General features: G+C 41.6%; 1 protein-coding gene across 6 annotated transcripts; it reads left to right on the forward strand.

The window, feature by feature from the left end:
- Positions 1-979: 979 nt before the first annotated feature.
- On the forward strand, positions 980-25,149 carry PATZ1 (POZ/BTB and AT hook containing zinc finger 1). Of its 6 annotated transcripts, XR_014958643.1 has the most exons (8): positions 982-2,317; positions 4,693-4,756; positions 7,856-7,927; positions 10,288-10,459; positions 16,180-16,317; positions 18,109-19,315; positions 20,647-20,767; positions 22,861-25,149. XR_014958643.1 is itself a non-coding variant. In XM_085593039.1 (6 exons), exons 1-6 carry the CDS (start codon positions 1,032-1,034, stop codon positions 18,525-18,527), a joined length of 2,151 nt encoding a protein of 716 aa, XP_085449165.1. In that variant the 5' UTR covers positions 982-1,031; the 3' UTR covers positions 18,528-19,627. The 6 variants fall into 6 exon arrangements, 4 of the variants coding, with proteins under 4 accessions (XP_085449166.1, XP_085449165.1, XP_085449167.1 ...); XR_014958642.1 differs by having other exon boundaries at positions 20,647-25,149; XM_085593039.1 differs by lacking the exons at positions 20,647-20,767; positions 22,861-25,149 and having other exon boundaries at positions 18,109-19,627.
- Positions 25,150-27,117: the final 1,968 nt, after the last annotated feature.

Consider the following 27,117-nt stretch of genomic DNA (forward strand, 5'->3'; position numbering starts at 1 on the left):
CGGCTCTCCTCAGGCGAGCCGAGGAGCGGGGGCCGCTCTGCGCCTCTGCAGCTCCGGGAGGGTTTGCATTGGACGAATCGCGCCTGGGGAGGGGGGAAGGTTGCCTGCAGCCCCCCCGCCGGCCCCTCCTCCTCTCTCCAGTGGGAGGGGGGTCTCGGGGGCGAGCTGCAGCCCGGATATTTGGGGGAGGGGGCGAGCGCAGCCCCACCACCCCCACGAGCCGCGGAGGGGGGGGCCTCGCTGCCGGCTCGGCATTGGAGGATCGGTGCTGGGGAAGGGGGAGACTGCAGCCCCCAGCCCCCGCGGGCGGGCGGGGTGGGGGCCGGCCTGCTGGCTCTGGCTGCTCTTGCATTGGCGGATGCGGGGAGGGAGGGGGGCAGGAAGCGGGGGGGCAGGGGGGGAGCCCGACTGGCTGGAGGGGGGGTCTCTGTGAATAGGGTGGGGGTCTTCTCGTCCAAAGAAGAGAGGAAAGTTTGCGGCGCCGGTGGTGAGGGTGCGTCGAAGCGGGCGGGGCCCGGACCGGGGCCGGCGGCGGCGGCGCTTGGTCGGGGAGCAGCAGCCGGGGGGCCCCCGCTGGATTTTTGTAGGGGGGGTGGTATCGCCCCCTCCTTCTCCTCCCCCCAGGGGTGAAAGTGCAAGAGGAAGTGCAGCCGCTGCCATCTTTCCTCCGCTCCAAACACACAGGGACGGACGGAGCCGGCAGCCCGGAGCCGCCGCCGGACCCCCGTCCCTCCCGGCCGCTGCCGCCGCGCCGCGCACGCCCCTTCCCGCGGCGGCTCCGCGGCCGCAGCGCCTCGTGGCGGCCGGGCCCGGGCGGGGCTCGCGCGGCCGCGCGCGCGCCTCGGCCGCCCGAGCCTTTTGTCTCGCCCCCCCCGCGCCGCGCGAGCCCCTCGCGCTGTGCAGGGAGCGCCGCGCGCGCGCCGCCGGCCCGGGCAGGGGCGGGGAACGAGCAGGAGGAGGCGGCGCGCGCCGCCGGGCGGCCCGAGAGCGCGCGCGCCCCCTGCGGGCGCCGGCGCGGCGGCGCAGCCCCCATGGAGCGGGTGAGCGAGGCCGCCGCCTGCGGCCCCTCGTCGGGCTGCTACACCTACCAGGTGAGCCGGCACAGCGCCGACGTGCTGCACAGCCTCAACCAGCAGCGCAAGAACGGCGGCCGCTTCTGCGACGTGCTCCTACGCGTCGGCGACGAGAGCTTCCCGGCGCATCGCGCCGTGCTGGCCGCTTGCAGCGAGTACTTCGAGTCGGTGTTCAGCGCGCAGCTCGGCGACGGGGCAGGTGGTGGCGGCGGCGGAGCGGAGGGGAGCGCTGCGGAGGCGGCGGCCGGCGGGGCTGCGGCGGCGGCCGGCGGAGCCCCCGGGGGCGGGCGGGAGCTGGAGATGCACACCATCAGCTCCAAGGTGTTCGGAGACATCCTGGACTTCGCCTACACGTCGCGCATCGTGGTGCGGCTGGAGAGCTTCCCGGAGCTCATGACGGCCGCCAAGTTCCTGCTGATGCGCTCTGTGATCGACATCTGCCAGGAGGTCATCAAGCAGTCCAACGTGCAGCTCCTCGTGCCCCCCGCACGCCCTGACATTATGCTATTCCGTCCGGGTGCTGCTGACCTCGGCTTCCCTCTTGACATGACCAACGGTGCTACTTTGGCACCCAATGGCAATGGCATTGCTGGCATGCCTGAAGACGAGGCCACGCGGGCTGCGCTCACTGCTGCGCAGTCCTCCCTACCTGTCCTGCAGGGTGTGGACCGCCTGCCCATGGTGGCAGGACCTCTATCCCCACCACTGCTGGCCTCACCCTTCCAGAATGTTGCTGCTAGCGCCCCCACTTTAAGCACCAAGAGGGGCAGAGGGCGCCCCCGTAAAGCCAATCTCTTGGACTCCATGATGTTTGGTACCCCAGGGGGCCTGCGAGAGGCTGGTATCCTGCCTTGTGGTCTCTGTGGGAAAGTATTCACGGATGCTAATCGTCTTCGGCAGCACGAGGCTCAACATGGGGTGACAAGCTTACAGCTGGGCTACATAGACATCCCACCCCCACGACTGGGTGAAAATGGTGTTCCTGGTCAGGATGACCCCGACGCACCTCGAAAAAGAAGCAGGACGAGGAAACAGGTGGCCTGTGAGATCTGTGGCAAGATTTTTCGGGACGTGTACCACCTGAATCGGCACAAGCTGTCACACTCTGGCGAAAAGCCTTACTCTTGTCCGGTGTGTGGCTTGCGGTTCAAGCGAAAAGACAGGATGTCCTATCATGTTCGATCGCATGATGGCTCTGTGGGAAAGCCCTACATCTGCCAGAGCTGTGGAAAAGGCTTTTCCAGGTAAGAGAGTGCTTGTGTGGACCATGGACACAAACAGAGACCTAGGAAGTTGACTTTCCTATATCTTGGAAATGTACTTAGGGTAGTTTGACTGTCCCACTTTTGAATGTTTAAAGGAATGAGACTTCCATCATTTTCTCTGAGATGCTATTCCGGTCTCTTGGAAAGGTTTAAAAGTAATTAAGACATCGAACTGGGAGTCAGCTGGCTTCTGGCTAACGGTTCTCAGCTTTGTCCCAGAGTTGGTGTATGCTTGTCCTTGGGCAAATCAGTTAGTCTCTTCCTCAAATGACTCTTTTGTGAAATGGGTATTGAATAATTACCTGCCTCACAGAAGTGTCTTGAGATCCCTGATGTGTAGGTATCTTGAAGGTGCTGTTGAAGTGCAAAGTAATACATCTCAAGATTATTATTTTTCTCGTATCCATTTTAAATTTTCTTTTTCTTAACTTCCCTTCATTTCTCTTAGTTCGTAATGTTTTTTATCACCCAAATGTGAAGGAAGAGGTGAGATTTCAAAGGCTGCAGCATCAAGTATCTTTTAATACATGATCTTTGTGTCCTTTGGGTTTACATCCTTCTGAAGGGGATCCTGTTTCTGCCCTGCAACATACGTAAGATCTGTGCATTTAATGTTGCTGATTTTTTTGTTGTCGCTGTTTGTGGGAGCTAATTTAATAAGTAGTTTGGTACACGTAGTTGTGTTAGTGGTATCTTATAGTCTTAAGTTAATGAATTCGAAACTTTTTTGGAAGTTTGCCGCTCGCTTTGAGTGTAGAAGTAGTGGGGGGAGGGGGATGTGCTCTGCTATTTCTGTACCAGCAGTCGGTTTTCTACAGCAGTTGATTTGCTCTAGCTTGAGGGATGGACTCGAGATCTGAAAACAAATCAAAAGGCCACCAGGCTGTGTAAATTGTGGAATTTTGTCCCTACTGTCTTTTTGATAAAGGGACTTTCTGTTATAGAAATAAATTATGAAAATGTAGCCCAACCCCTCCCCCTCTTTTTCTTTTAAATCGGTAGTAATTACGGATGCATCTTCATAAGGACTGCAGATTGAGTGATGGAAGGTCACAAAATGAAAATTTCATCTGTGGCTAGAAGTGAAAGTACTTTTCTTTCTATAGTGCTACCCGGGACCGCGTGCCAAGTTTTATTGTTTTTACTGACACTTAAAAGATTTCGGCTGTTGCTGTATGAAAGGTTTTTGTCATTAAGGGGAACTGAGACATACACGTGTAGTTCTTATTTTCCCCAGTAAGATCATGTGAACAGGCGGGAATGCTGTTACAAATGTTAACAACAAAACCGTTTGCGTATCTGTAAAACCGAAATATGAATGAAAACTATAGAGACTCTTAAAGTTTCAGTATTCCCTCTCAGGAGCAGCCAGAGGAAGCTGGAAGCGTGATGTCCTTCCCTGTATTCAGTAGCGCAGCACGTGAGGCTGCTGGGCTTGAGGTTCCCAGGACCCCAACCAGTCTGTCCGGTTACACCGCCCCAGCCCAGCGCTGGAGCATCGGCTTTAAGAGCCTCCCCGCGCAGTCCAGCCTATTTTCTGTCTGCAGTGCGTGAATTCCATCCCGTGCCCTCTCATTGGTGCAGCTGGGAAGTTGGGGGAGGAGAGGGTGGAGAACTTGTTTCCAAGCAGTTTTGGTCTCATACAATGAAAAGCTTTCTTCCCACTAGGAGAAACTCCCACCAGGACAATCTGCAGCTCTTCAAGTCCTTTCTTCTTCTAAGTAGGCTTTGCTGGTTGTGAAGCATGGTCTAACTTTCTACAGTAAAAATTTGCTCTTCCATTGCACCTTCTAGTTGGAATATTCAGAGCACTTTATTTCTATTGATACAGTCTCCCTACCAAGTTTTAAGTCAGGAGTATTTTTTCCATCTTGCAGGTGGAAAATGTGTCACAGCAACAGAGTTTAGATAGTCTTTTTGCAAGAGGTGCTTAAAGTTGGCTTTTTAAATCTGTGTTTAGGACCTAAACCACAAGGGTGTGATTTTCAAATATTCAGCAACTGTAAATCACAGTGCCCTGATTGTTAAGGTCTAAATAGGATTTTGGATGGGGACATGCAGGCTTGAAAATCATAATTTGTATTTCCTGTTTCCTCTGAACATTCAGTCATGATTTCTTTCTGATAAAATGCTGCCTTTTTAGCAAGTTGCAGAGGGTACATAACAAGGTAGAGTCTCAGTTATTTGCAGTCTGATTCTTGGAAAGTTAAATATCATTACAATTGTCATAGATACTAAGCACGGGGATATATTTTTTTTTTCCTTACATTTTTCTTTTTTTTTTTTTCCTGTTAAAATTGTAACTTTATTTTTAGTATTTGTTTTAAGTGTGCTTATGTGTATTTTCCTTTAAGGCCAGACCACTTGAATGGACACATCAAACAGGTGCATACCTCAGAGAGACCTCACAAGTGTCAGGTAGGAGCCAGAGGGGTTTAGATTAATGATGTGGGTAATCTTTGGCATTTCATTTATGTGTGCAGACAATTTTGAAGTACCAGTAGAAATACCATGTATATGTGATTTGGGATAAATGTTTGTAAAGAACAATGTTCCACAGTGACATCTGCTTTACATCCCTCCCGTCCCACCTCACCTCATCTACAGCTTTGGTTCTCCTGCCTCTCCCCCTTCTAACACATGTTCTTCCCTACTGTGCTGTCCCAGTCTCACCCTGGAGCTCTTACCCAGCCACCTGGGCTTGGAATTGATGTCACTGATGATTCCCTCCCTTTTTTTTAATTGCAGTTGTTGCCATCAGGAGGCTCCAATGCTGACTTCATTTTTTTATAACTTCAGTAAAAAATGAGTAAATTGTAATTATCATAACGTGTCAAGATATTATTTTTTTAAATTGCATAGCCTTCAGAACATTGCACTGAGCAAAATTGGAAGCTATTTTTATCTCAGGGAGAATATAAATAATGACATCACAATATCCTTTGTTGTACAATGTCATAATACTGTATATAGTTTTTGACAGATAATAAGTTTGAAAGATCAAATAAAGGAAGATATTTTGTAATCCATTTATAGAAATATTTAAAAGGTGCCTGGAAGTATCAATTAAAACAAAGTTGAGAATCAGCTTCCACCATCATACATTGCCATCAGAGAGATGTTGGGCTAACAATCTCCATGCTTGGCTTTTGAAGAAATATTTAATATTTATTTAAAGAAGCTGAAGCAAGATTCTATTCCTTTTTTTCTTTTGAGGACAGTGAAGGTTAGAGGATTTTTTCTTCTAAAATATTTAACCATGTTTTATGAACCTAGACAGTCCTACATGATTGCTGCCTCCTGATCTGCATTGTTGCACGTTTTGACACACCTATATTTCCTTCAAACTGTGAGAGTTTTGAAACGTTTTGAAATTTTAAGAATCCTGAGAAGTTTTCTAGACAGCTGGAGCCATGTAAAGGTTTCTGTTGACATCCATATGATCTCTGAAAGCCCAGCACATCTGAAAGTCAGGCCACAGAGGTGTCACATTGATTTAACTGCCTGTCCTGTATAAAGCTTTGGGTTGGCTCAAGTGTCTTGAGATGATTTATGGGTTAGATTTATACAAACAGGAAAATTCCACTCATAAAAAGAATTCACATGTGGGGACAGCAAGAGGTCTGTGAAGGAGCTGATGATGAATGTTTACGTCCCAGCATGAACAGACACTCATCAGTCTTCTGCTAGTTGATACCAAGATTACTGGATGAACACTGTTTACAAATAACATGGATAGCTATGAATTGTCCTTTGCCAGGTGATGACTGATAATTCTTTCATAGTTTAACATTGATTTAAGAATATTAAATATCAACTCCGTGTGAATCAGAGGATACACTAAGAGCTCAGAAGTAAAGAAACATGGATGCTATGATGGCACAGCCAAACTCAAATCCATTTCCTTACACACATGTATTTTGTGATAGCACTTTCCAAGAACAGTCTTTCTTACTGTGTGTTATCTAAAGTGTCATAATACTGTATACACTGTTCATTTCAGTTAAAAGGTACAGGCTAGAGGTTACAATCATCAAGGCAGAGTTGAGATTTATCCTTCAGGCTTGGGTTATCCTTGAGTTTTGATTGCTTAGCCCTGCAAAGTGAATTTTTTGCAAATCTTAAAGCACAGAAAATTTGTTAATGACCTGTTGTGTATTTGCAGAAAATGTTTTGCAATATCCTATCAGATTTAGAAAGTCTTCTTGAATATGCACAGATCTGCTATATATTGTAGACATCACAGAAGGGATGCAATCACTGAAAACTTGTTTCAAATATGAAAACTGACAAATAAATTGATGATATTCTCCTTGTGATTATCTCATAATCAGTTACACACCTGTTCCATTATATGTATCTAACACAGGATCTGGCCACCAAGAAGGAAAATAACTTAATATTGACATGTTGTTTGCCCATTTTCCATTGTCTTTTCCCATTGATTTTGTTTGGCAAATTAGCTCCCCCTGAGAGCAGCCTGAACAGCATTGAGCATCCTTTTTGAATCTGTTCAGATCCTGTTGAAAATTCCTGTTATTGTTGTGCTTTGTTTATGTTTACCAGGAAAGAGAATTACTCTGTCAGTAAAGAGCAGAGCACTCCAGAATCTTCCACTGTGATAGCATTTTTGGAATTTGTGCTCTGTTATGATTTAAACAAACTGGCCATTTGCCTGAGCTCTTAGGTATCTTTACAGACTGGTTATAGATAATGTTTTGTTGGTGTGGCAACACAGTACACTTTGGAGTACCAAAACAAAAATGGGAAGGTGTCAACCCAACTTCAGAATAAATGAAAGTATGAGAAACAGGATAATTTTAAGCTGAACATCCCTGCAACAGCAGTAATTTTTAGTGCTCGGTTTGTTATCCTGCACTCATCCCCCTGAAATAATGGCTGTGCTTCACAGATCTTACACAAGTATCCTAGCTTCCAGCACCTCTAGCACCTGATGCCAAAGTCTTGTCTCCAGCTTTTTCATTACTGTTAAAATAAACTTGGATTAGGGAAGATCTCCACAGAACCAAAGCAGCTGAGAAATCAGATCTAAGAAGTTGCTTTGGTGTCCAGGCAAATAGCACTCTGGATCTTCTCCCTTGGATTGTTGCACTGGTGAATTTATACTTTTTTCCCCAGTTTGACAGCTGAGTTCTGGCTATAGGAGAAGGAGGGAGTCAGTTTTATGGCTAGAATGGGGCAGCTCAGTTCCTGACCCCACAGGATTGGGGTGAAGCTGTCGGCCTTGGCTTGCGATCTATGAAAGTCAGGCTGCAGTTTGGGAGCAAACGGTGATCTGAAAATCTGTGGACATGAAAGAACAAGGGGAGAAAACGGAAGTTTGCTCCTCTCAGAGACAAGACAGGTTGTTCATCAGGCAAATTAAATAAAAAATAAAAATGCTGGTTAAATTAAAGCACAACTTAATTGGCATCCCAAGTCCAGTGCGTATCCCATTGATTTCAATGCAGAATGAGTTTCTTCCTGTCCTAATTTCTCTTACTTCCTGCCTATTAGCAGGAAAATGGCAGCCACCATGGAATAAGCTCAGAGACATCCACATCCATAGAAAAGTTGAAACTTCAAGAGGTATTTCTTAAACAATGTTTTTTAAACTTTATATATTCTTTTTGATCTATTTATATACCTGTGCAATGTTTGATAGGAAAGCACTGGAGAGTTTTCTTCTATGATTAACAATTAATGACAAATACTTGGCACTCATTTAGCCCTTCACATCTTTCATAAAATAAAACTTTTTTTTTCTCTATGCCTTTTATAAATATTAACTATTTGAATGTTAACTTTGGGATTTTCTTTAACCCTAGTCTTGTCACCCATTGTTATGATTCAGCTAAACTAGTTCTTGCTTTCTCCACTGGACTTAATTACTGTTTTTAAGCTTTGTTGCAGATATATTTATTATATAGTTTATCCAAAGGTGAGCTTTACACAACTCAGCAGCAACAGTGAGAAACCAAACACATGAATTATTGTACTGCTTTTACCTAAGCTTTCAACTTGCTAAGTTCACTGTGGGATAAATTTGGTTTTACTTCTGGCATCGCTGTATTTATGTGATTTGTCTCTGGTCTGCTTCTCATCGGCTAATGCACTCCCAATGCTCGTGTATGGACCTTCCTGTGGCTCCATAGCTTTAGAGTTATTGATGATGGATCTCTTGGCTGTCATTGTTGATAGTCTAGTCATATATCTTTAGTTGATACCCAGCAGATTGATTTGTATCAGTGCTGCAGTCCTGCCTTAAGAGAGTGCTTACCTCCAAGAAAGCTTTAATAAGTGAAAGCTGCACCTGTTTTGCTCAGTGCTGTGTACTGAGATTACAAATGAAGAGATATCTTCCATGTTCAAGAATTTGCCTCTTAAACCTCAATACTTGTAATTTATAAATCTTTTGTCTGGTGGGCCTAGTTAAACTGTGTATGTTGCAGAAATCCAGATAATTTTACTGTTGCCTTTTCAATTTCATTAAGTCCTGGTCCTCTGGGTATTAAGTCTTGTACTTGCTGCAGAGCAGCCTCAGGTTCATAGGAGTTTTCCACACTTAAGCATCTCACAGGATCGAATTATTGTAAAGCCTGTTGAAATTGATAGGTGCTTTTCAGCTGCCTTCAATGGTTTTTGGATTAAGCTCTTGATTAACTGAATTTTATGTAATTACATTATCCTCTTCTGTATTATCAATTCCACTTATTTGAATTATACTTTTGGAATTTTATTAAGATTGTTACTTTAACAAGTCTTATCTTTATTGAAATAGTGGTTTAATTACACACTGATATTTAAAAATACAGTATATACCCAGTTACCAAGACAGTGAACAGCCTCAAATTATTTCTTTGGAGGTTCTGGTTATATCTCTTAAAACTGTGTTATTTTATATGAAGTTGGTGTAAACAAAACACTGTACACTCTTGAATGGCACTGCTCTGGCTTAGTCTGGTCGTTCTGATGTGTGTTTGCTTTTGTTTCTCCTCTTGCACTTGTGAAATGGTTTAGACTATAACCCTAATCCCTTGTGCAGCATATTGCTGGTGATTTATTTCCCTTCACACATTAGAGACAGAGCAAGCCTTTCAGAGCTGGCAGGCCACTAGAACAGGCTGTGGGCACAGCCTGCCTGCCCATTGCTGGGGTTATGAAAATGGGAGGGAGCCTTCACTTATTATACATATTTCAGCTGGAAAGTGGACAAATAGAATCAAAATTATTTTATGCCAAATCAAGCTTTTGTGGCAGTAATGGAATATGTTACCTTGATCAGGGGTAAGTTAAAACAGATTAAAATGTCATGCAGTTATTTTGATACCTGCTCAGTTTTGAGGCTTCACTTGTACTGTTTGTCTGCACTGCTGCTGTGGATACCAGGATGACTCTTCTGCTGTCTCTCATCATATTGTCATCCCAGATAATTCTGTGATCCTTTGTTTGCATGTCTTCACACTTCAATAGAATTCTGTGTACTGAAGTTAGATTTATCTCATCAAAGAGTAGAATTTAGGAAAATGATAGAGAGAGAGAGCATTTGAGTGGTTTAAAGTGCTTGTAATGGCTCAGTGAAATGGCAGAATTTATTGTAAACAGAGTCAAGTGGTTTCTGCTATTTCTTCTGTTAAATATTACTTAAAATTTTAGTATCTTCATCCTCAGAAAGGAGCTAAAACCTTACAAGTCTATCTTGGTGTAAGTTTTACTATCTGTAGTGTGTCAGAGCTGTTTTCTTGCTGCTTTAATGTAGTAACATTACATCTTGTGCAAGGTGTTGGTGTTCTGAATTTTTTATCTGGGGGAAAATGGCTTGTGCATCATGTAATTTTTTGTGTTTGCACAGTATCTAAGGTATTTACTCTAAAGAATACTAAATACCTTCAACAATATCAGTGCTGTTAGAGAGCTGATGAGTCACATGGTTCTCGTTATACCTGCAGACTTGCAATGCTTCCTTTGCCACGCGTGACCGGCTGCGCTCACACCTGGCATGTCATGAAGACAAAGTTCCATGCCAGGTGTGTGGGAAGTACTTGAGAGCAGCATATATGGCAGATCACTTGAAGAAGCATAGTGAAGGACCAAGCAATTTCTGCACTATCTGTAACCGAGGTAATGAAGAAACTATTTTTTTAATCCACTGGGATGGGACAGCACTCAAGAGGAGCTGTAAGGCTGCATGACTCTCTGCAACAGGAGGATGTTGTACCCTATTTGTGTACATACTCTGCTTTTCCTACTGAATACTTAACCATGAAACTGATGGAGTATAGGTCTGGCCTTTTTGCATGGTAGATAGTTCCCAAAGAAATGCAGTTTAAATCTGAAGCAAATTTTATTTGCTAAATAGCCAGATCCCTATACAATAACCAAGATAAGTTGCCTTGCTGCTGTTCAACATACATCTTCTTTTTTTTTTTTTTCCTATACCTGATTAGATTTGAGGCCTTGCAGTCAGTTTGGAAGAAGAATGTTTTTGTGTCTTTGAAATACACATCAAGTTGAGAATCATACATTGAACATAAATCTACATTGTATTACTAAGTATTACTTAACCTCCTGGTGCAATAGAGTCAAGCTGCTTCTCCCTCTTAACACAAGCAACTGCTTTGTACTAATGTACATGTATAAAAAATACTTTGTAAAGAGCACTAGAAATGTGGTTTACCTTTATTTGTACAAATACAGCTTTTCACAGTTGGAAGGGACCCATAAAGATCGCCAAGTCCAACTCCCTGCTTTATGCAGCACTATGTAAAATGAAACCATATGACTAAACTTGTGAAGCTTTTCCATCTCTTTGTGGTACTCTTCAGTTGGAGAGAGTTGGAAATTTAGGCTTTGTGGGATGTAAGGCAAGCTGGGAAAATTATTTTGACTTATTGGTGTCCTTTTTTTTTGAGGGATTAATTCACAGCTTCAAAAATGTCTTTTTGGCTCACACAAGTATACGTAGCTAGTAGGTGTTAGAAGAGATTGCTGCTGTGTTTTGGGATCTTGTTTTTTTCGATGAGTCTTCTTTCCGGACTTGTTCTTTTTTCTAGTTTAAGAGAGGTGAAATCTTTTGAGAAAATAAAGCTCCTCTGTGTTTAATGTGCAGACTGTTCAGGGAGCTTATGGAGTTGATGATTAATGAGACATTAAATTGCAAGGGAGGTGTTTTCAGGTGAACAGTCTGTAAATCCTGAAAGTGATGGTATCAGTGTGAATGGAAAAGGCATCTGAGTTGAAAATCTTCAGGTTTTGAAGCTCCAGGTAGATGGTGTGAAATGAAGCTTGCCCTCCTTTTCAGCTGAAGGCCTGGCTTCTGAAAAACAGCTTGAGCTTATCCCAGTTCTTTTTGTGGCAACAACATGGAAGATATTGTTGGAGATCCAGGTGCTATCCTGCTCTCCTTCTGTTGAACGTAGTGCCAAACAGAAGCTAGATGGCAATTGTCTTGTTTCCAAGATTTGTAAGCTTGAATTTCAACTTAACTACCACTGGATGTCACTGCAGCTCTTTGGAAATGGAGCCAGTGTGACAAAGACAGACCCGGCATTCAAACAATAAAATGACTAAGTGGTTTATTCACATTTTACAAATCTAAATGTACAGTGAGAGTTTAAATAAAATATATACTTCTCTGTAGAAGGACAGGGAATCGGCTGTACAGCAAACTTTAAGCAACTACTTTCTTCTTACAGTTTGTGTATTTCATGAGAGTTGTCAGAATTGTCTGCTGTGAATTTCAGTTTACATCAGGATTTTAAAAATGTAATAATGAATAATGTGAAATTTCATAGGAAGTGTTAAAATTCATAAGAAGGGGAAGCTACAGACTGGATTTGTCAAACAATTGTGTTGTAAACTCGTTTTATGCTGTAAATTTTGATTATAGATTTATGATCAATGACAGCAGAATTTTTAATCCCAGGTGTTCTGGAATCAAAGGATAAATGTTCATTGTTTTAAACAGTTATTTTTTAAACTGTAGAGCCTGGAAATATGAAGTCTAATGGAAAATTTCTGGACTAGAAATACGTATTTGATAGTCATTGGTGCAGTCAGAAGCCACAGACAGTAACCTGATCACAGCTGTGCCATGGCTGAGGTGCTTGTGCAGAGAGGTTTTGTTTATTCTTCCCTTGGTTAATGTGCTGATGTATTTTTTAATTGAAACTTAGCTGGTTCTGGATATAGTAATTGTCAAGCAAGAATGCTCTACAAGCTCAAGCTGCTTGTGGAGAGAATTTTGGATGTTAGCCACTTAAAAAAAAAAAGTGGATGAAAAGGTGACATTCCCAGTGTTAATGAAGGATTTCGACTCCCTCAGTTTATCCCATTGGACTGAAGGCTTTTCTGTGGAACTTAATGAAGTGTCTCATACTGTTTTAAAGGTTTAATGCTTTAGGAGGTGGGGGTGCAACTCGGTACCTGGCAGAAAGCAGTAGCCAACAGTTTGCCATGTCATATGGTTCATTTGTTTATCATGCTTATTTCTTTTACAATGTGGCAGTATACTTTTAAAAAACTACCAGCTGTGATTTGATGTTTTTTTCCAGGTTGTTTTCTTACTCAAGGTCCTTATCCTTAGAGTAATCATGGAAGCAACTAAATCTTGTTAAACCAGGGAAACAGTGAAGTGATTCTGGGGGGTTTTGTGTTTTTTTTTTTTTTTTTCCCCTGGGATTCTGGGGTTTGTTTTGGTTGTTTTTCTTTTTTGGGTTGGTATTTAGTTGTTGTTGTTGTTTTTTGTATTTTTTTTCTTAAACAATTTGTCTAAAATGTGCTTAAGAAACAAATGCTCAAGCCTCACATTTTTAGACAAATTCTCTTTAATCAGTTTAAATAAAGAAGAAATGCTCCTGTTACATTGTTACACAATCTTCTATTACCATCCTTAGGAACTTTATTTGCTTGTGTAGACTTTTGCAAAGTATTCAAGAGATTAATGACTTTGGCAGGTCTCAAGCTGGTAATTAGCAATTACACCTGCAACTCAGAACTTTGGGTTTGTGTTTCAAACACACATACATTGTTTCACAGAATCAAATTAGTTAGGAAAAGGGTAAATATTCCAATTGTTTCACAGATCAAATTAGTTAGGAAAAGGGTAAATACTCCAGTCACAAATGAGAATTTATTTTTCACACTGAGTTCTTATACATTTCATGGGGGATAGAATCCAGTAAATAAAGACACATGCTCTTAATGTTCCAGCTAAATCCAAATTACAATTTTTGAATAAGGAGCATCAGCATCCTGCAATTATTTCTCTAGTTTCTCTCCTTATAGATATTATCTAAGACATCAAGGGACAGGTCCCATTTATATAAAGGGAGATCATTTCCTCTCTATACATGTTTGTAATTTTGGTTCTTCTGGTATGAAAAAATAATCTGTCTTGCAAAGTGGAGAGATGTGTATGAGTAAAGCAATAAATACATTCCTACTCTGAAAAATACTGCCACTTTATCCTCTGGATTAGTCTGACTTTGCTCTGAAAGACACTTCTAAGAGTGAAAGATTATGGTCTGTAAACCCCCATCTTCCTAGGACAGGCATTCACAATTAAAGTCTGGTGGAGATAAAAAGGCCAGTGCTAAGCACTTCAGGAAAAAGTTAGGATGAAAACAACCCCAAAAAAATCTCCATTTAAATAGTTTCCCATGAAGCAGTTGGCATTCTTATGGTTTTGATGGAAGTTGATGACTCACATGTTCATCTGCCAAGTGCGTAAAGGGGAACTAACACACTTTGCAGCAGTTTTCATTATATAAAACAATGTACTCTACAAATAGAACTGCAGAGTTCAGAAAAAATACTGTGTGAGGAGATTACAAGTTCAGACTTTCCTGTGTCAGTTGTGGTGTAGAAAAATATGGAATACCTGCATGTAGTCCTTTTTTAATGGCAGTGAGATTTTAATGCATTACTGCATCAAAGAGGTTGATCTCAGCATGCATGTGGTTATTAGCCACATGTATGAAATAAGGAAGGTACCTCATAGGTGGAAGTGTCCCCATTATATCTGTAGACTGTGCCCTTTTTTCCACCAGTCAAAGACTGGTTCTACAGTGAATTTTTGGCATTTGTAAGTATATATTCTCTTGCTGCCCAGTGAGATTTTCAATGCAGCATTTTGTGTCTGAGGGTAGGTCTTGCATTATTTTGGAGGATAATATCCTCACATTAATTCCCCAGATGACATGGCCTTGGTGATTCTGCTCCATTGTATTTTGAGAGCTGTATGTTCTTGGTTTCTTCAGTTGTGATGTGTCTACTTTTCTGTACTTTTATCTTCAACTCAGGGGTCCACAGTAACTATCTCTTGTTCATTCTCAGCAGCCTGCCCCTTTTCCCTTCAGCAGGTTGCTATGGAGTTCTTGCTTTGCAGTATATATAATTCTTAATAACCTCTGGATAAAAGTCGAGGTAGAGGGATAGTCTGTGTGCTAGGCACAGGGAAATCTTGTGTGAAGCCAGATTCATTATTAAATTCAGCACCTGAAACTAACAGCTGCAGTCAGAAAATCCACCCCAGAGAGGGGTGTAGTATTTGGTTTGCAGCATTCCTAATATATTATTATATACCATCAAATGTAAATGCAGATATATCACTAAAAATTGATTTATAGTAGAATATCTGCTCATGTTTTAAGGAAATTATTAATATGAAAGTTCTCTTGCAAGGACTTGCGCTGTAAATGCTATATTGGTTTAAAAAAGTCTAGGGCTTGGGTTTTCTGTCTCCAGAAGGGGAACCTGCAACTCTGGGTCTGTCATGATGAGCCCTGTGCTGTATTCTTAGTTGTTAATGGAAAATGTTCTCACATGAAAGGGCCATAATACTCTGTTCAAAGTATAACAGAAGATTAAGCTGGTTGGTGGTGGCAGCTTTACCTCTGTAGGAAGTCTTTAAAACTTCATCCTCCTTGTGCCTCGTATATGCTCCAGATGTACTAGTAGTAATTGCAGATCTTACTGAGGTTGAATTGAGGTGAGATAATTTATTGTGTTAAAGAAAAACTATTTGTGAGACTTAAAAAAAAACATTTTAAAAAGCACAAGCACAAATGTAAAACACTGTTTTGTTCAGAAATCAATTGTTTGATATATATGTTTTTATTTTCAGTGTTTGGCGCTTACAGATCAGAGCTAATAAAAATACTGAAATTTATTTTTAGTACTTTTTGTTAACTAGACAAAATATGAGTTCTAGTATATTTTTTAAAACTCAGGGTGAGCTGACTGCAGGAAATGTTTTTCAAAAATTACTATTGAGCAAAAGCGTATACCTTAAAAAGTCAATCGTTTCAGCTTTCTGCCTTCTAGAAGTCACTATAAGTGCTATAGTAATCTAAGGGGAAAGCACACTAAACAAGCAAGGATTGTTACTACGTAGCATTCCTTCAGATCTTAACATCACAAAATCAACTAATTGGAACTATCTTCCAATGTATTTTCAGATGACAAAAGCATTTTTAATTAAAATAAATAAAGCAGCACAGAAATGGTGAAGAGACATGGGTGCCTTTTTGTATAATGTCTCTTCTGCCTTTTTTTCCAGAAAGTTTCATGTCACCTGCTAGGTTTGGTTACAAAGAATTTGTTTTTAAGGAGGCTGTTCTCTCTTTGTGACTAACAGAAAGCAAACTCAGTCTGATTAAAAGTGTGCATTACATTACTGCCTGAGGATGACAGGACTCCTACGTGAGCATGTCAGAGGGAACTGGTGGAACAGCAGCATTAAAATAGGGAGCAGGAGCAAGAGAAAGATTAAAGGAACAGGGAAGGCAGATGTGTGTCTTTGCTGGTGGCAGGATCTCATCTCCTTTTATCTTGTTTAGGTTTCTCCTCTGCCTCCTACTTAAAGGTCCATGTTAAAACCCACCACGGTGTTCCCCTTCCCCAGGTCTCCAGGCACCAGGAGTCCATCCCGAATGGGGGAGCAGCGTTCCACTGCGTCAGGACCTATGGCATCAAAGGCAAGAGACTCGCTGCTCTGCACCTTGCTGCTCTGTGCAGAACTTTGTGTTGTGGGGTGTTGGGCTGGGCACAAGAAAGGGGAGGGAGGAAGGACAGGGAAAATACTGGAGAGAAGCTTAGGGAGACGCAGAGAAATTCCGTAGCATCACATAGGATGTAATACCTGTCATTGGATGGCAGATTTAACAAGTCCAGGGGAAGGAAATGGGCTTCACACAGAAGACTGTGTGAAGCTTTGGCAGCTTCTTCAGTTTGGAAGATTGAAAAAGCATGTTTGTTCATCTTGACCCTCTTCCTTGGAGCAGTCAGCATCTGAATTTTGCCTGAGGGCAAATTCATTAGTCCCACTCCACTTGAATCGCATCAGTCAAACCCGTTTCTGGTTTTGATAGGAGCCATACTGTACATTCAGGCAGCTGTCTGTAGCTAAACTTACACTTCCAAATGCAGTTGTTGGGGAGAAGAGGAGGAGGGTGATAATAGTACCAGTGCTTTCTTGTTTTGACATTCATTTACCTTGGCGGGGGGGAGAAAAAGATGTTATTGTAAGCATAGCTGAGGAGTATTTAACTTCTGAATAAGTAAAGTAGTGTGTTTACCTGTGTAGAATAGTTTTTTTGCTTCTTGGTTTGAGGTGTCAGTATTCCTGGTGAAAGTGAAACGTCAGAAAATTCTTCAAAGCCATGGTGGTTCTGTTTTTTTTTCTTGCCCAGGAGAACACAGTGGGCTGGGTTAAATAAACACTGTACCAGCAGAAAGCTTGGGTTGTGTAATTTTTTTCTCTTGAAGTCTTGATAGAGTTACTACAGAAACCCTGTAGTTTTGGGTGGTGTGCTGACTTAACAAGAGATTTATTCCAGCTCAGTGGTGTATTGATTTCATGCATATCCTGTTAGGTTTGTAATGCTGAGTCCAGAGCAAATCTGTCTTTTGGGTTGTGCCAAGTGGTTCTTTGGTCTCTTAGAGTTCATAGTAGGTACAGCCTGTTTGTATTCAGAGACTCCTTTAGTGAGCATGTCTGGGTTTCTCACGCTCATTCACATGCACTGAGCAAAAAAGTGTGAACAAACTTCCTTGGCATAATGCCCGAGGAGAATGGGGAAGACTCCAACATACCAATGGCTTTGCCAGGAAATATATCCAAATAAGTTCAGTAATGTCCCTAACCCCTCTGCTGTTTCACACTGCAGTATTTAAAGACAGAACAATTTTAGGTTGTGAAGTTAACTTCTAACAGCGTTACACTTGTGAAAAAGAGTTCCTTGAGACTAAATGGAATTGCACTTCTTAAATTGCAGTAGCTCGCTGTTTTGCTGAGTGTTTCCAGGTTTCTTCATGTCTTGCTGCAGCCTGTTGTACTTCATGAAATTTCTAGGCACTCCCCCAAAGTATCAACAGCATTTCAGAAGTGTGCAAGTGAATTGCACAGTTGAAAACTTGTCATTAGGTCCATCCTTTTGTAGTGTCTGAGGTGTAAATATTGTGAGACATCCTTGGGATTCAAGAAGTGTTATATGAAGCAGAGACCCATTATGGTTGCATTCAGAACCATGACGAATCCCTAATGAAACCCCAGCTGTTGCTGTGATAACAGTCTGGTGGTTTGGAAAAGGGACCTATGCTCAAGGGCTTTAGGATATGAGGAATTGGATGTTAAGTGTGTATCATTCTGTTGTGACAGGCATTAATGTGATAAGGTGTTAACCAACCTAATTTATTTTAATGCATGTAAAATATCTTCCTTTGGAAGCCAAGATTCTGAAAACTTCTCTCATTTCTTTTTCCCATAGAAGGCCAGAAATGTTCACATTCGGACCCGATTGAGAGTTCTGATTCATATGGAGACCTCTCTGACACCAGTGACCTCAAGACTCCTGAGAAACAGAGCACCAATGGGTCCTTCTCGTGTGACCTGGCAGTCAGCAAAAACAAGATGGAGATGGAAGGAGAGAAGAAGTACCCGTGCCCCGAATGTGGCAGCTTTTTCAGATCGAAGTCTTATCTGAACAAACACATACAGAAAGTGCACGTCAGAGCCCTTGGTGGTCCACTGGGGGACCTGGGTCCTGCTCTGGGATCCCCCTTCTCACCCCAACAGAACATGTCTCTCCTGGAGTCGTTCGGGTTTCAGATCGTCCAGTCAGCATTTGCATCATCCCTAGTGGATCCAGAGGTCGACCAGCAACCAATGGGGCCAGAGGGGAAATGAGATCACTTGGATCTTAACAAAGCAAAGCAGCAGTCTGGCTATAATGATAAGATGCTGTGAATGAAAGAGGAAATAATGAAATTTGGTTCTATAGCTGAGAAATTTTTATTCATTTTAGCTTCCTTCTTTGTCTCATGCCCTACCCCACCTTTAAACCTTCACTGGGGAGAGGGAGAAAATGCTTCGTTAGCTGATAAATTACAGAAGATGGTGGCCTTGAATAGGAGACATGACCCAAAACAAATGGAGCTTTAGAGGCTGCTGGTGGTGTTTTCTTTGTGTTCTTTGAGAGTAATCAAAAGTTACCAGCACTGGTCTGAGAATGAGACAGACCTAGTGACCGAGGCGCCTGGGAAGCTGCAGCTACAGGGAGCTGTGATTTTATTCTCTCTCTATTCCCCTGCCCTCCCTAAACTCCCCCAGAAAAACAGTAAGTTTAAAAAACAGACCCATTATTGAATATAACATTAATTAAAATGCCCCATGGTTCCTAGCAGGTTACAATGTTACAATGCAGTTATCCTTTTAAAACCAGAAACATTTAAAGAAGGTGAGAGTATTTGATCCCCTTCTGCCTTCGTGAGGCAGTGAGTGCTGGAGCAGGACTGAACTGCTGAGAAAAATCACCTTTCAGAACAGGTTGTTTTTATTACTTTTGACCATTAAACTTGCTGTCAGGTTTTTAATTCTTTATTATTATTATTTTAGGACCTGTTGTAGTGAATTGCTACTGAAAAGCCAGTCTAAGGCGATACACAGAGCACTCGTAAAGCAGCAGTCACATTAGGGTTAGTATGATTATTTTTTTTTAGATGTACCATAATTAATGACTTGGCTAGTTGGTTGTTTTAAGTCTATGAAAGAAATAGTTTTTATGAAAATAAAAAAAAAGAAAAAAAAAAGGAAGGAAAAATACCATTACAGTCTGGTTGACTGGTGCTCATTTTTCATGTGGGGACCTAGGGGATGAACACAATCAGCTATCGGGTTAACAGTATGTACCACTGACATGTTTAGTGTGAATAAACCCAGGGGTTCACAGAGTGATTTTGGTTTAATTGGATTGGACTCTATTAAAGAAGTTAGTATGTTACTTTGCATCCCCTCGTTTTGTCTGATTTTTGAGCAGTTTAGCCACCTGTCCAAAAGGTGTGCAAATGAGAGCCAGTAAATAATATGTGAATCCCACACTGCACTGTGCTGTATTCTCAGTGAGCAAGGCTTTTTGGCCAGTCATGCTCTGCTGATCTGTCTCTAGTCAGGTTTGCAAAAGCCACTGTTACTCCTTTCTTTTCCAAATGAGGTGGGAATTGCAAACAACATATATTTGAAAAATAATTTATTACAAAATGCAAAGAAGCTGCACTTCAGGCTGTTGGACATTCCATTTAATCTGAAAATACCACTTGTGCAGAAATAATGTCATTTCTTGACCCTCGCTTTCCTTCCATGTAACTACTCATGGTTTTATGTACCAAACCCAGGTATAAATGTTGTTTAACACAGGGTTAGGAGTTAGGAATACTCTGAGTTTTAATTATGGTTCTGCTGTTGATGCTCAAAGTCACATAGAACAGTTACCTGAATTTATTCCTTATTTTCATATCTGTGAAGAATCTTCTCTACATCACAATTTTTGGGAGAGTTACTGAGCAAAGGTTTAAGTAGTGATTTGGTAAACTCCTTTGTGTATTGAATGTTTCTAAAAAGGCCATTCTGAAGAGCCTATGTCCTGCACCGAACTTGCATCCCATGAAACAATATATATCTCCATCATTAATACAGTGCTGGAGCAGGACAGACCCTCTTGGACCAGGTTCTCGTTTGCTGCAGGAGATCTGTCTGTGTAATGCACAGAGACACAAAGTGGTGTTGTACCACAGCCTGCACTGCCCAGGTGCTTCTAATCCAAACCCTGCAGCTGATGCTTAACTGATATTCCCAATTTGTTTTTATGTTAGAATTAGAGAGGCCTTTGTACGTATATGGATTTTGGAATTACATTCTAAATTCTACAGAGTTAGAAGACCCAGATTCCCTCTTGTAAGAAGCTACTTTTTGTACTTGCTCTCGACTATTATAAATCAAGAATGAATAATCAATGGCTTTCTCTTTATAGCACCAGCACTTTCTAAATTGAGAGCATGTTGCAGTGGACTTGATGTTTTGCTATTAATCTGTGTTGGGAGACTGAAGGACATGTTCTTCTCCAGTCATCTCCTCCCAGAATCCTGGAATAGGTATGAGCCTCATTTTAAAGGAAAAAACAGTGAAACAAACAAACCCCACCACTAAAGCTTCATGGAATTGCTCTTGTACTGGTAAGATTAGTAGACAGGTAAAAACAAAACATCTTAGGAAAGTGAGAAAACATTTTAAAATACCTTACAAATCTAGTGCTGAGACAACCTTATAAGCTACCAAGCAAATCAGGAGAGAGCAGGCCTTCCAGTCAGCAAAACAATTTGTTGGGATTAGCAAATGCAGCTGCAGTCACTGATTTAGTAATAGCTCATAATTAATCCACAAGGAAAATTTCTGTTGAACTGAGGCTGTGTGCTAAAAGACAGAAGTTTTTGTCCCCAGTGTTCCTATATGCACTCAAAGAAGGTGCATTAATCATAAAATTCAACTCCAAAAGCTAAGTCCAGAGTATAGAATACTTCCATCCTACATTGATTTTAGTGTTACAAGTGGGTTGAATTTTGGCTGTACCTATCAGAATTTAATTTTGAATGCTACAGAATTTGACCTGGTGAAACAAAAGCCTTTATCTGAAAACGAAGTCTTCAAAAACACTGTGTATTCTGCTTGTCAAAGAAAATGCTTACTAAGTTGTCATGAATACACTGAATGAAAACTACATACTTCTCAGTCTAGCAGACAGGGAAACAATTAGGCAGGAGGTTAACAATCCTGAAATGACAGCTCTAGATCATCCTAGTGTAAATGGGAGAGATTTGTACCAACACAGGAGGCTCGTGCAGCCTAGTGCCACTAGGAAGTTGGACAGATCTTTAGCTGTAGTGTGTTTTCAGTGCTTTTTGCTTCTTTAGGGGCATACTGTTCTATTCTGGACAGTAATTTAATCTACATGCAAATTCTTTGTATTCTGTACTTTGGGAAATGCCTGTTTCTTCTAGAATTTGAGACAGATCCAAACAGAAAACTCAGCCTCACAAGTTCAGAGTTCAGAGGGAAGTACATAACATGCCTTGAGCTGCAGCTTGTTGCTATTACATTTTATTTTTAATTGGTGTGTAGGTGATAGTTCTGATTTGGGCCACCCTCCCTTCCTTGCCTTCCCCTTTGGAGGGACTGCAAGCCAATGTTTGAGTTGGTGCACATGTCAAGAAGGAAACTTCAGTTCATGCAAATTTATATAATCAGACTTGTAGTACTTGTTTGTATTATAGGAGTCTCATAACCTCTCATCTGAGGCTCAAGCCTTGTGTATTAGGTATGATGAAAACATCTTTAATCATTCATAATAGAAATATTAAAGACAAAAAGGAATAGATGCTTATAAGAGAATGAGTGAAAGATAAAGGACTAAAAACCACTTACATGCATGCTTAAGTGTTGTCTTAAATGTGGGGGCACAAACTTCTCAGGCTTATTTTGTTGCCTGAATTTATAAATGTGAATCCAGAACAAATGCAAGGTAAAGCAATTTAATGTGATTTTTTCCACGCTGAGTTAAATTAGGTAACATGACTTTGCATTTGTCATGTCTAAAATGTGTGCAAACAGTGTGGCTCACCTGACACATGGCAATGTGCACGTGAGCTCTCAATCCTGAGTGATTTGCCCATGATGATATGGGAAATTGATAGCAGAACCAGAAATTGAACACAGATTTTTCCTTCTCTCAATCCAGTGCCTTAATTATAGTAGGGCAAAGTATTATATGTTGGGGGGATGGGGTTTTTTTTTGTTTGTTTTTAAAGCTTAGAACTATTAAGATGGTGTGGAGTTGGTCTTCCTACCAATCTTTTGAATAATTGTAAATGCCCAGTCACAATTTGAGACCTGTTTGAGTGCCAGTGACTTAGGGAATATTTGTTATTTCCCATGTATTCCCTGAAATTACTGTTCCTCCCTCAACTGCTGTCAGCAGTAAGGAATGACTTGAATAGAAGAGCTGTGTAACTGAATGTCTATAACTCAACTAATTGAATTGCTAGTATGAAAGCTAACCTAGATTTTGTAGGCTCTGTTGTAACTTTAGTGTCTTGTTTTTTCACTAAATCTTTGTTCCTAGAATTCAGTATCTAAACTTATGTCTTGAGTCGGGAGTGGGATACCACTTTCAGCTTTAATTTTTTTTAAGGTGCTTGCTTGAGGAAGTAGATGCCAAAGTAAACTTCAAAGGAACTCCAGACTTCAGTGTTGGAAGAATGAATGGAGAGCAAGAGCTCTCCTTGGGTTTCGTGAGAGATAAATGGACAAAGCAAAAAACAGCCACCAAAATTTTAAGTAATGAAACAATAAAGGTTTTTCTTTACCACCCACAAAAACAATAAAATATTTTTAATCATCCCCATGGCATAAAATCTGAGAGCAAGTGCCAAACAACACAATGTGCTGGCTTTTTCAGCATTATGATTTTACCTTAACAGCATTGTCAATACCTAAATGTAAATTAAGCCAGCTTTGTACTGCTCACCTTTTTCTTGGGCACAATAGCTGAGTTTTATTTTAACAGAGCAGAAGCTCATAGTGAATCTCTGAGAAACTCACAGAAGCTCTGAGTAAATCTCAGTTCTACCCTGAGAGACAAAACAAATGAGCAAAGAGGGGGAAAAAATAAACCCACTAGGAAAAGAAGTTCTGGAAGGCTCCAGTGTCTCTTGAAAGAGCCATGTTTTTTCATCCTGAACATCCTTTTCAAAACAAGATCCTTCAGCTGTTGTGAATGAGCCCTTGGGAATGGATTTGGCTTCCAGCCCAATCTGCTGCAGCTCCCTGTCCCTGTGAGAAGGCAGCATGTTCCAGAGGACTGAGCCTGGGATGCAGAGGGAGGGGGCAGGCAGTGCTCCTGGGCTGCAGCCACAGGTACTGCTACAGAGTCAGCACCAGCACTGGCAAAGTGTTGTGTGCCTGCTGCTTTGATCCTCACCCTCCACACGTCCTGTGCAGTGTGGTGCCTCCTCGGATGTGTGCAGCTCTGAAAATAGCTGTTGGCTGTAAAACAAAGCAGGAGCTATTTGGCTAAGAAGAAAAAAGAGAAAGCAGCACTTTAAAAGGGTGCTATGACATAACTGCAGAGTGATGCAGCCCAGGAGGAGGAGGAGTTGTGGTGATGGTTGGAATGGTTATGGCACCTCAGTGAAAAACCACAACTGTGCACTCTGTGTTGGCCGGCAGTGATGGCCTGTTCACCAAGAATTAACACGCTGTGTCATCTCTAGCCTCTTCCTGTGTTGTGTTCCTGTCTGTAAGATGAGATGATGATAACCTTTGGGTAAGAATGTGCCAATATTTAATTGATGTACCAAATTGTGCTGCACAGTTATGCTGCTGAACTCTGTCACAAATGTTTGGCCTCACTGACTTCAGATGTAATGTAAAGTTAAACAAACATTTGGCCACATTTTTCCTGAAAGGTGTGATACTTAAATTTATTTAAAAACTGCCTGGCACTGTTGATCTGCTCTCAGGGTTTATGTGAACGAAGCTTTTCCTGGGTGGCCTCCATACTTGTGCTGCAGTTTTGGAGGCCTGGAAGTGCTCTGAGCTGAGATATGCTGAAGGAGGGCAGTAACTGGAGTCTCACTGATGTTCCAGTGACTCCCTCCCAGCTCCTGTGTTCCGTGTAGACCATGGAGTCACTTCATGCAGCCACTGGCAGCCATAAATGCTCTTGAGCATCCTGCAGTTACATAGTGACCTTGGGTAAGTGATTTTGTAATAAATCAATCTCATGCTTGCTAATACCTTTCTGGCTGCTGTGTCTACAAACTGGTGCCTTCTCCAGGCAAATTTTACATGCCCTCTGCAAAGCTGTCAGACTGACTGCTGGCTCTTAAGGAATCAACCAAGCCTTGCTCTCGGGCTCAGAATTTCTCTTCGGTACTGTTGTAATCTAAAAGTTTGCTGCAATTAGTGCAAATACCAGAATAAGAGAGAAAATAAAAGGCTGTTCTTAGATGTCTTGTAGAGTGAACAACTGAAATATGAGTGTGGGATGAGCCAGGAAAACTGGTATTTTTTCCTGGCTGCATGCCATATGGAAGAGACAGTGCCTTGGAAGGGAAGGAGCAGAAAAGTTTGCCATTGGCTCTGATGAATCCCAATCCTGCTTCTACTGAAGTTGCTGGGAATCCTCCCATTGTCTTCAGTGGAGCAAGAAAGGATCTTGGGTGAGGATGGATGACTCTTTCCCTACTTGAATGAAGTCTCTTGCCTATTTATGGGCCTGCTTCTATTGAAACCGAGCCTGTTTTAGCCTTTTTGGGTTCTTAGGGACCTGTTTGTATAAAGCAACTTACCTACCTATCTTTTTTTTTTTCTATTGTGTGTATTTTTTGTATGTTCTGTTGGAAGGTGAAGCCTCTGTAGAAGGGGATACAAAACCTGATTTTTAAATAGTAATAAACCAAAAGAGAATTAAACTCTGCAGGCTGCATGCATTCATTTCCTGGAGATGGAGAGTAGAGACCATGAGTGCACAGAGATGGCCTGGACTTCTCGTATCTTGAAATCTTCCCCTTTTCAGAGACAGTTCTGCCTTTGCACATTTCCACAGCTCTACATGAGAATTCATAGTGTGGCAGGCAGGTTGAAAAACTGTGTATCAGGACTGCCTTATTCAACTAGGAAATCCTTTCTCTGGCACTGTGTAGTGAGATTTCTTGTTTTAGCATAACTGGATGGAGTAACAATTATCTGTGAAATTTGGTATTGTCCTCACCGAATGGCAGTGAAAAAAAACTGAGATCATATATATAGAATTTTGCTTCTGGCCTGCCTACCTCAGGTGCTGGAGTGTTGGTTAAATGCAGAGTGTTTTAACTCCACACCCTTACATACTAAAGAAATAAGTGCAAGTATTGAGTGGAACTTTATTAAGCCTTTATTTCTTCCTCACTTTTTGTTTAACCTCCTCATGGTGTTACCCAGTTGGAGCCTTAACACTCTAAAAGAATGGCAAGCTGAAGACCAAAATTACAAGAGGTTTGCCCTGTTCTGTAAACATATTTAAAAGAACAATGTCTTTGCTTTTGTAAATAGATGTAAAAAAGTCCACGTGCCTATGTCAGTCATGGAAAAAGCTACCTCTGCATGCTTATGGCATATGTGCAACACAGAGAAAACACAGATTTGCCTTTCTTCAACAGGAAAGAAAGGACAACTTCCCAAAATAACCAACTCCTCCCACAGCCTTCAGATAAACACCTGTGGAGTCTTTCACAGTACCTGTGTGCCAGTGGTTTTATCTGCTTTCAGGTCAGCTAAGAAGAAAAATCCAGAGTTGTGAGCTCTGCACTGTAAATGTCCCTGAATCCTGCACTTGATAAGGAAACAGCAGTAGCTCCATTGCAAGGTTTGGTCTCTACTTCCTCTGCTCACGCTGAATTACAGAGACCCATTACAAAATGAATCTCTGCTTCTGCTCTTATGCTGATGACTCTAGTCCTAGTCCCAAAGCCCTAGAGAGAGATGTTTGACTTTTTTATGTGTTCAAGTTTATCAGCCTTTCTGATGGCTTGCAAAAGAGGTCACATGAATGGTAGTGCTTTTTAGACTAGGAGTTTTGCATATTTAAGTGCAACTTTAACCTTATGTTTTCCACAATGAAATCTAACTATTACTGTGGTAATATTCTATTATTATTGAGGTTTACACGGCAGAATTTTGGGCTTTCACTGTGGAATTGGCTTCCATGGTGAGTGAAAGATTGGTAGAAGGATATTTAATAATCCCATCCGATTCACTGGAGGTTAATTTTAACAGGTATCATAACATAAATCTTTATTCCTTTTGACTGAAATCTCCAGATGTTTTGATGCTGCCTTTTCACATTTCTCATGTGCAAATAATAAACAATTATTTTTAGATAGGCATTTTCTAACAAGAACAAATGGCATTTTCAGATTACGTAGCTTTGTCAGGTGCTGCTGGGCACAACTGTGGTTTGAGAAACAAGAAAGTTACAAAAGTATGTTTATACCTTAAAAAACAACCAAACAACACATTCTCCTATTCTAATGAATTCCTGCAATAATGCTTATTTGTATTTTCCATCTAAGTCAGCACTACACATGCAGTACTTGAGAGCATGTCCTGCATATCTGTCTCCAGGATTCCTTCCCCTACAGAACCATTTCATAAGGTAGGTATTGGATGTCTGAAGCTTCCAAAGCGCTTTGCAGATATATAATCATTTCTGCCTCTGTGACATAAGTAATACTAACATGGGAAACCAATGCAGAAGCTTGCCTAAGGTCAGGCAAAGATCAGTTAAAGAACTGAGAGTGAAGCTTCTGTTCTTGGCTCAGAGTTATGTGTTCTCTGAGTAGATCACAGTATCTTTCAAAATAGCTTCCCTTCCTCCACCCTTAGAAATATGTGCTCTGGCTTTTGT

Source organism: Lonchura striata, chromosome 15, assembly GCF_050655825.1.
Source record: "Lonchura striata isolate lonStrDom1 chromosome 15, ASM5065582v1, whole genome shotgun sequence".
Lineage (NCBI taxonomy): Eukaryota > Metazoa > Chordata > Aves > Passeriformes > Estrildidae > Lonchura > Lonchura striata.

What these genes read in the sequence shown, in the direction of transcription:
- PATZ1 (XM_085593039.1), top strand. Translation starts at nt 1,032, where the DNA reads ATGGAGCGGGTGAGCGAGGCCGCCGCCTGCGGCCCCTCGTCGGGCTGC. An exon ending in AGAGACCTCACAAGTGTCAG is followed by an intron (nt 4,757 to 7,855) that starts GTAGGAGCCAGA and finishes CCTGCCTATTAG; the next exon opens with CAGGAAAATGGCAGCCACCA. An exon ending in AAAAGTTGAAACTTCAAGAG is followed by an intron (nt 7,928 to 10,287) that starts GTATTTCTTAAA and finishes TTATACCTGCAG; the next exon opens with ACTTGCAATGCTTCCTTTGC.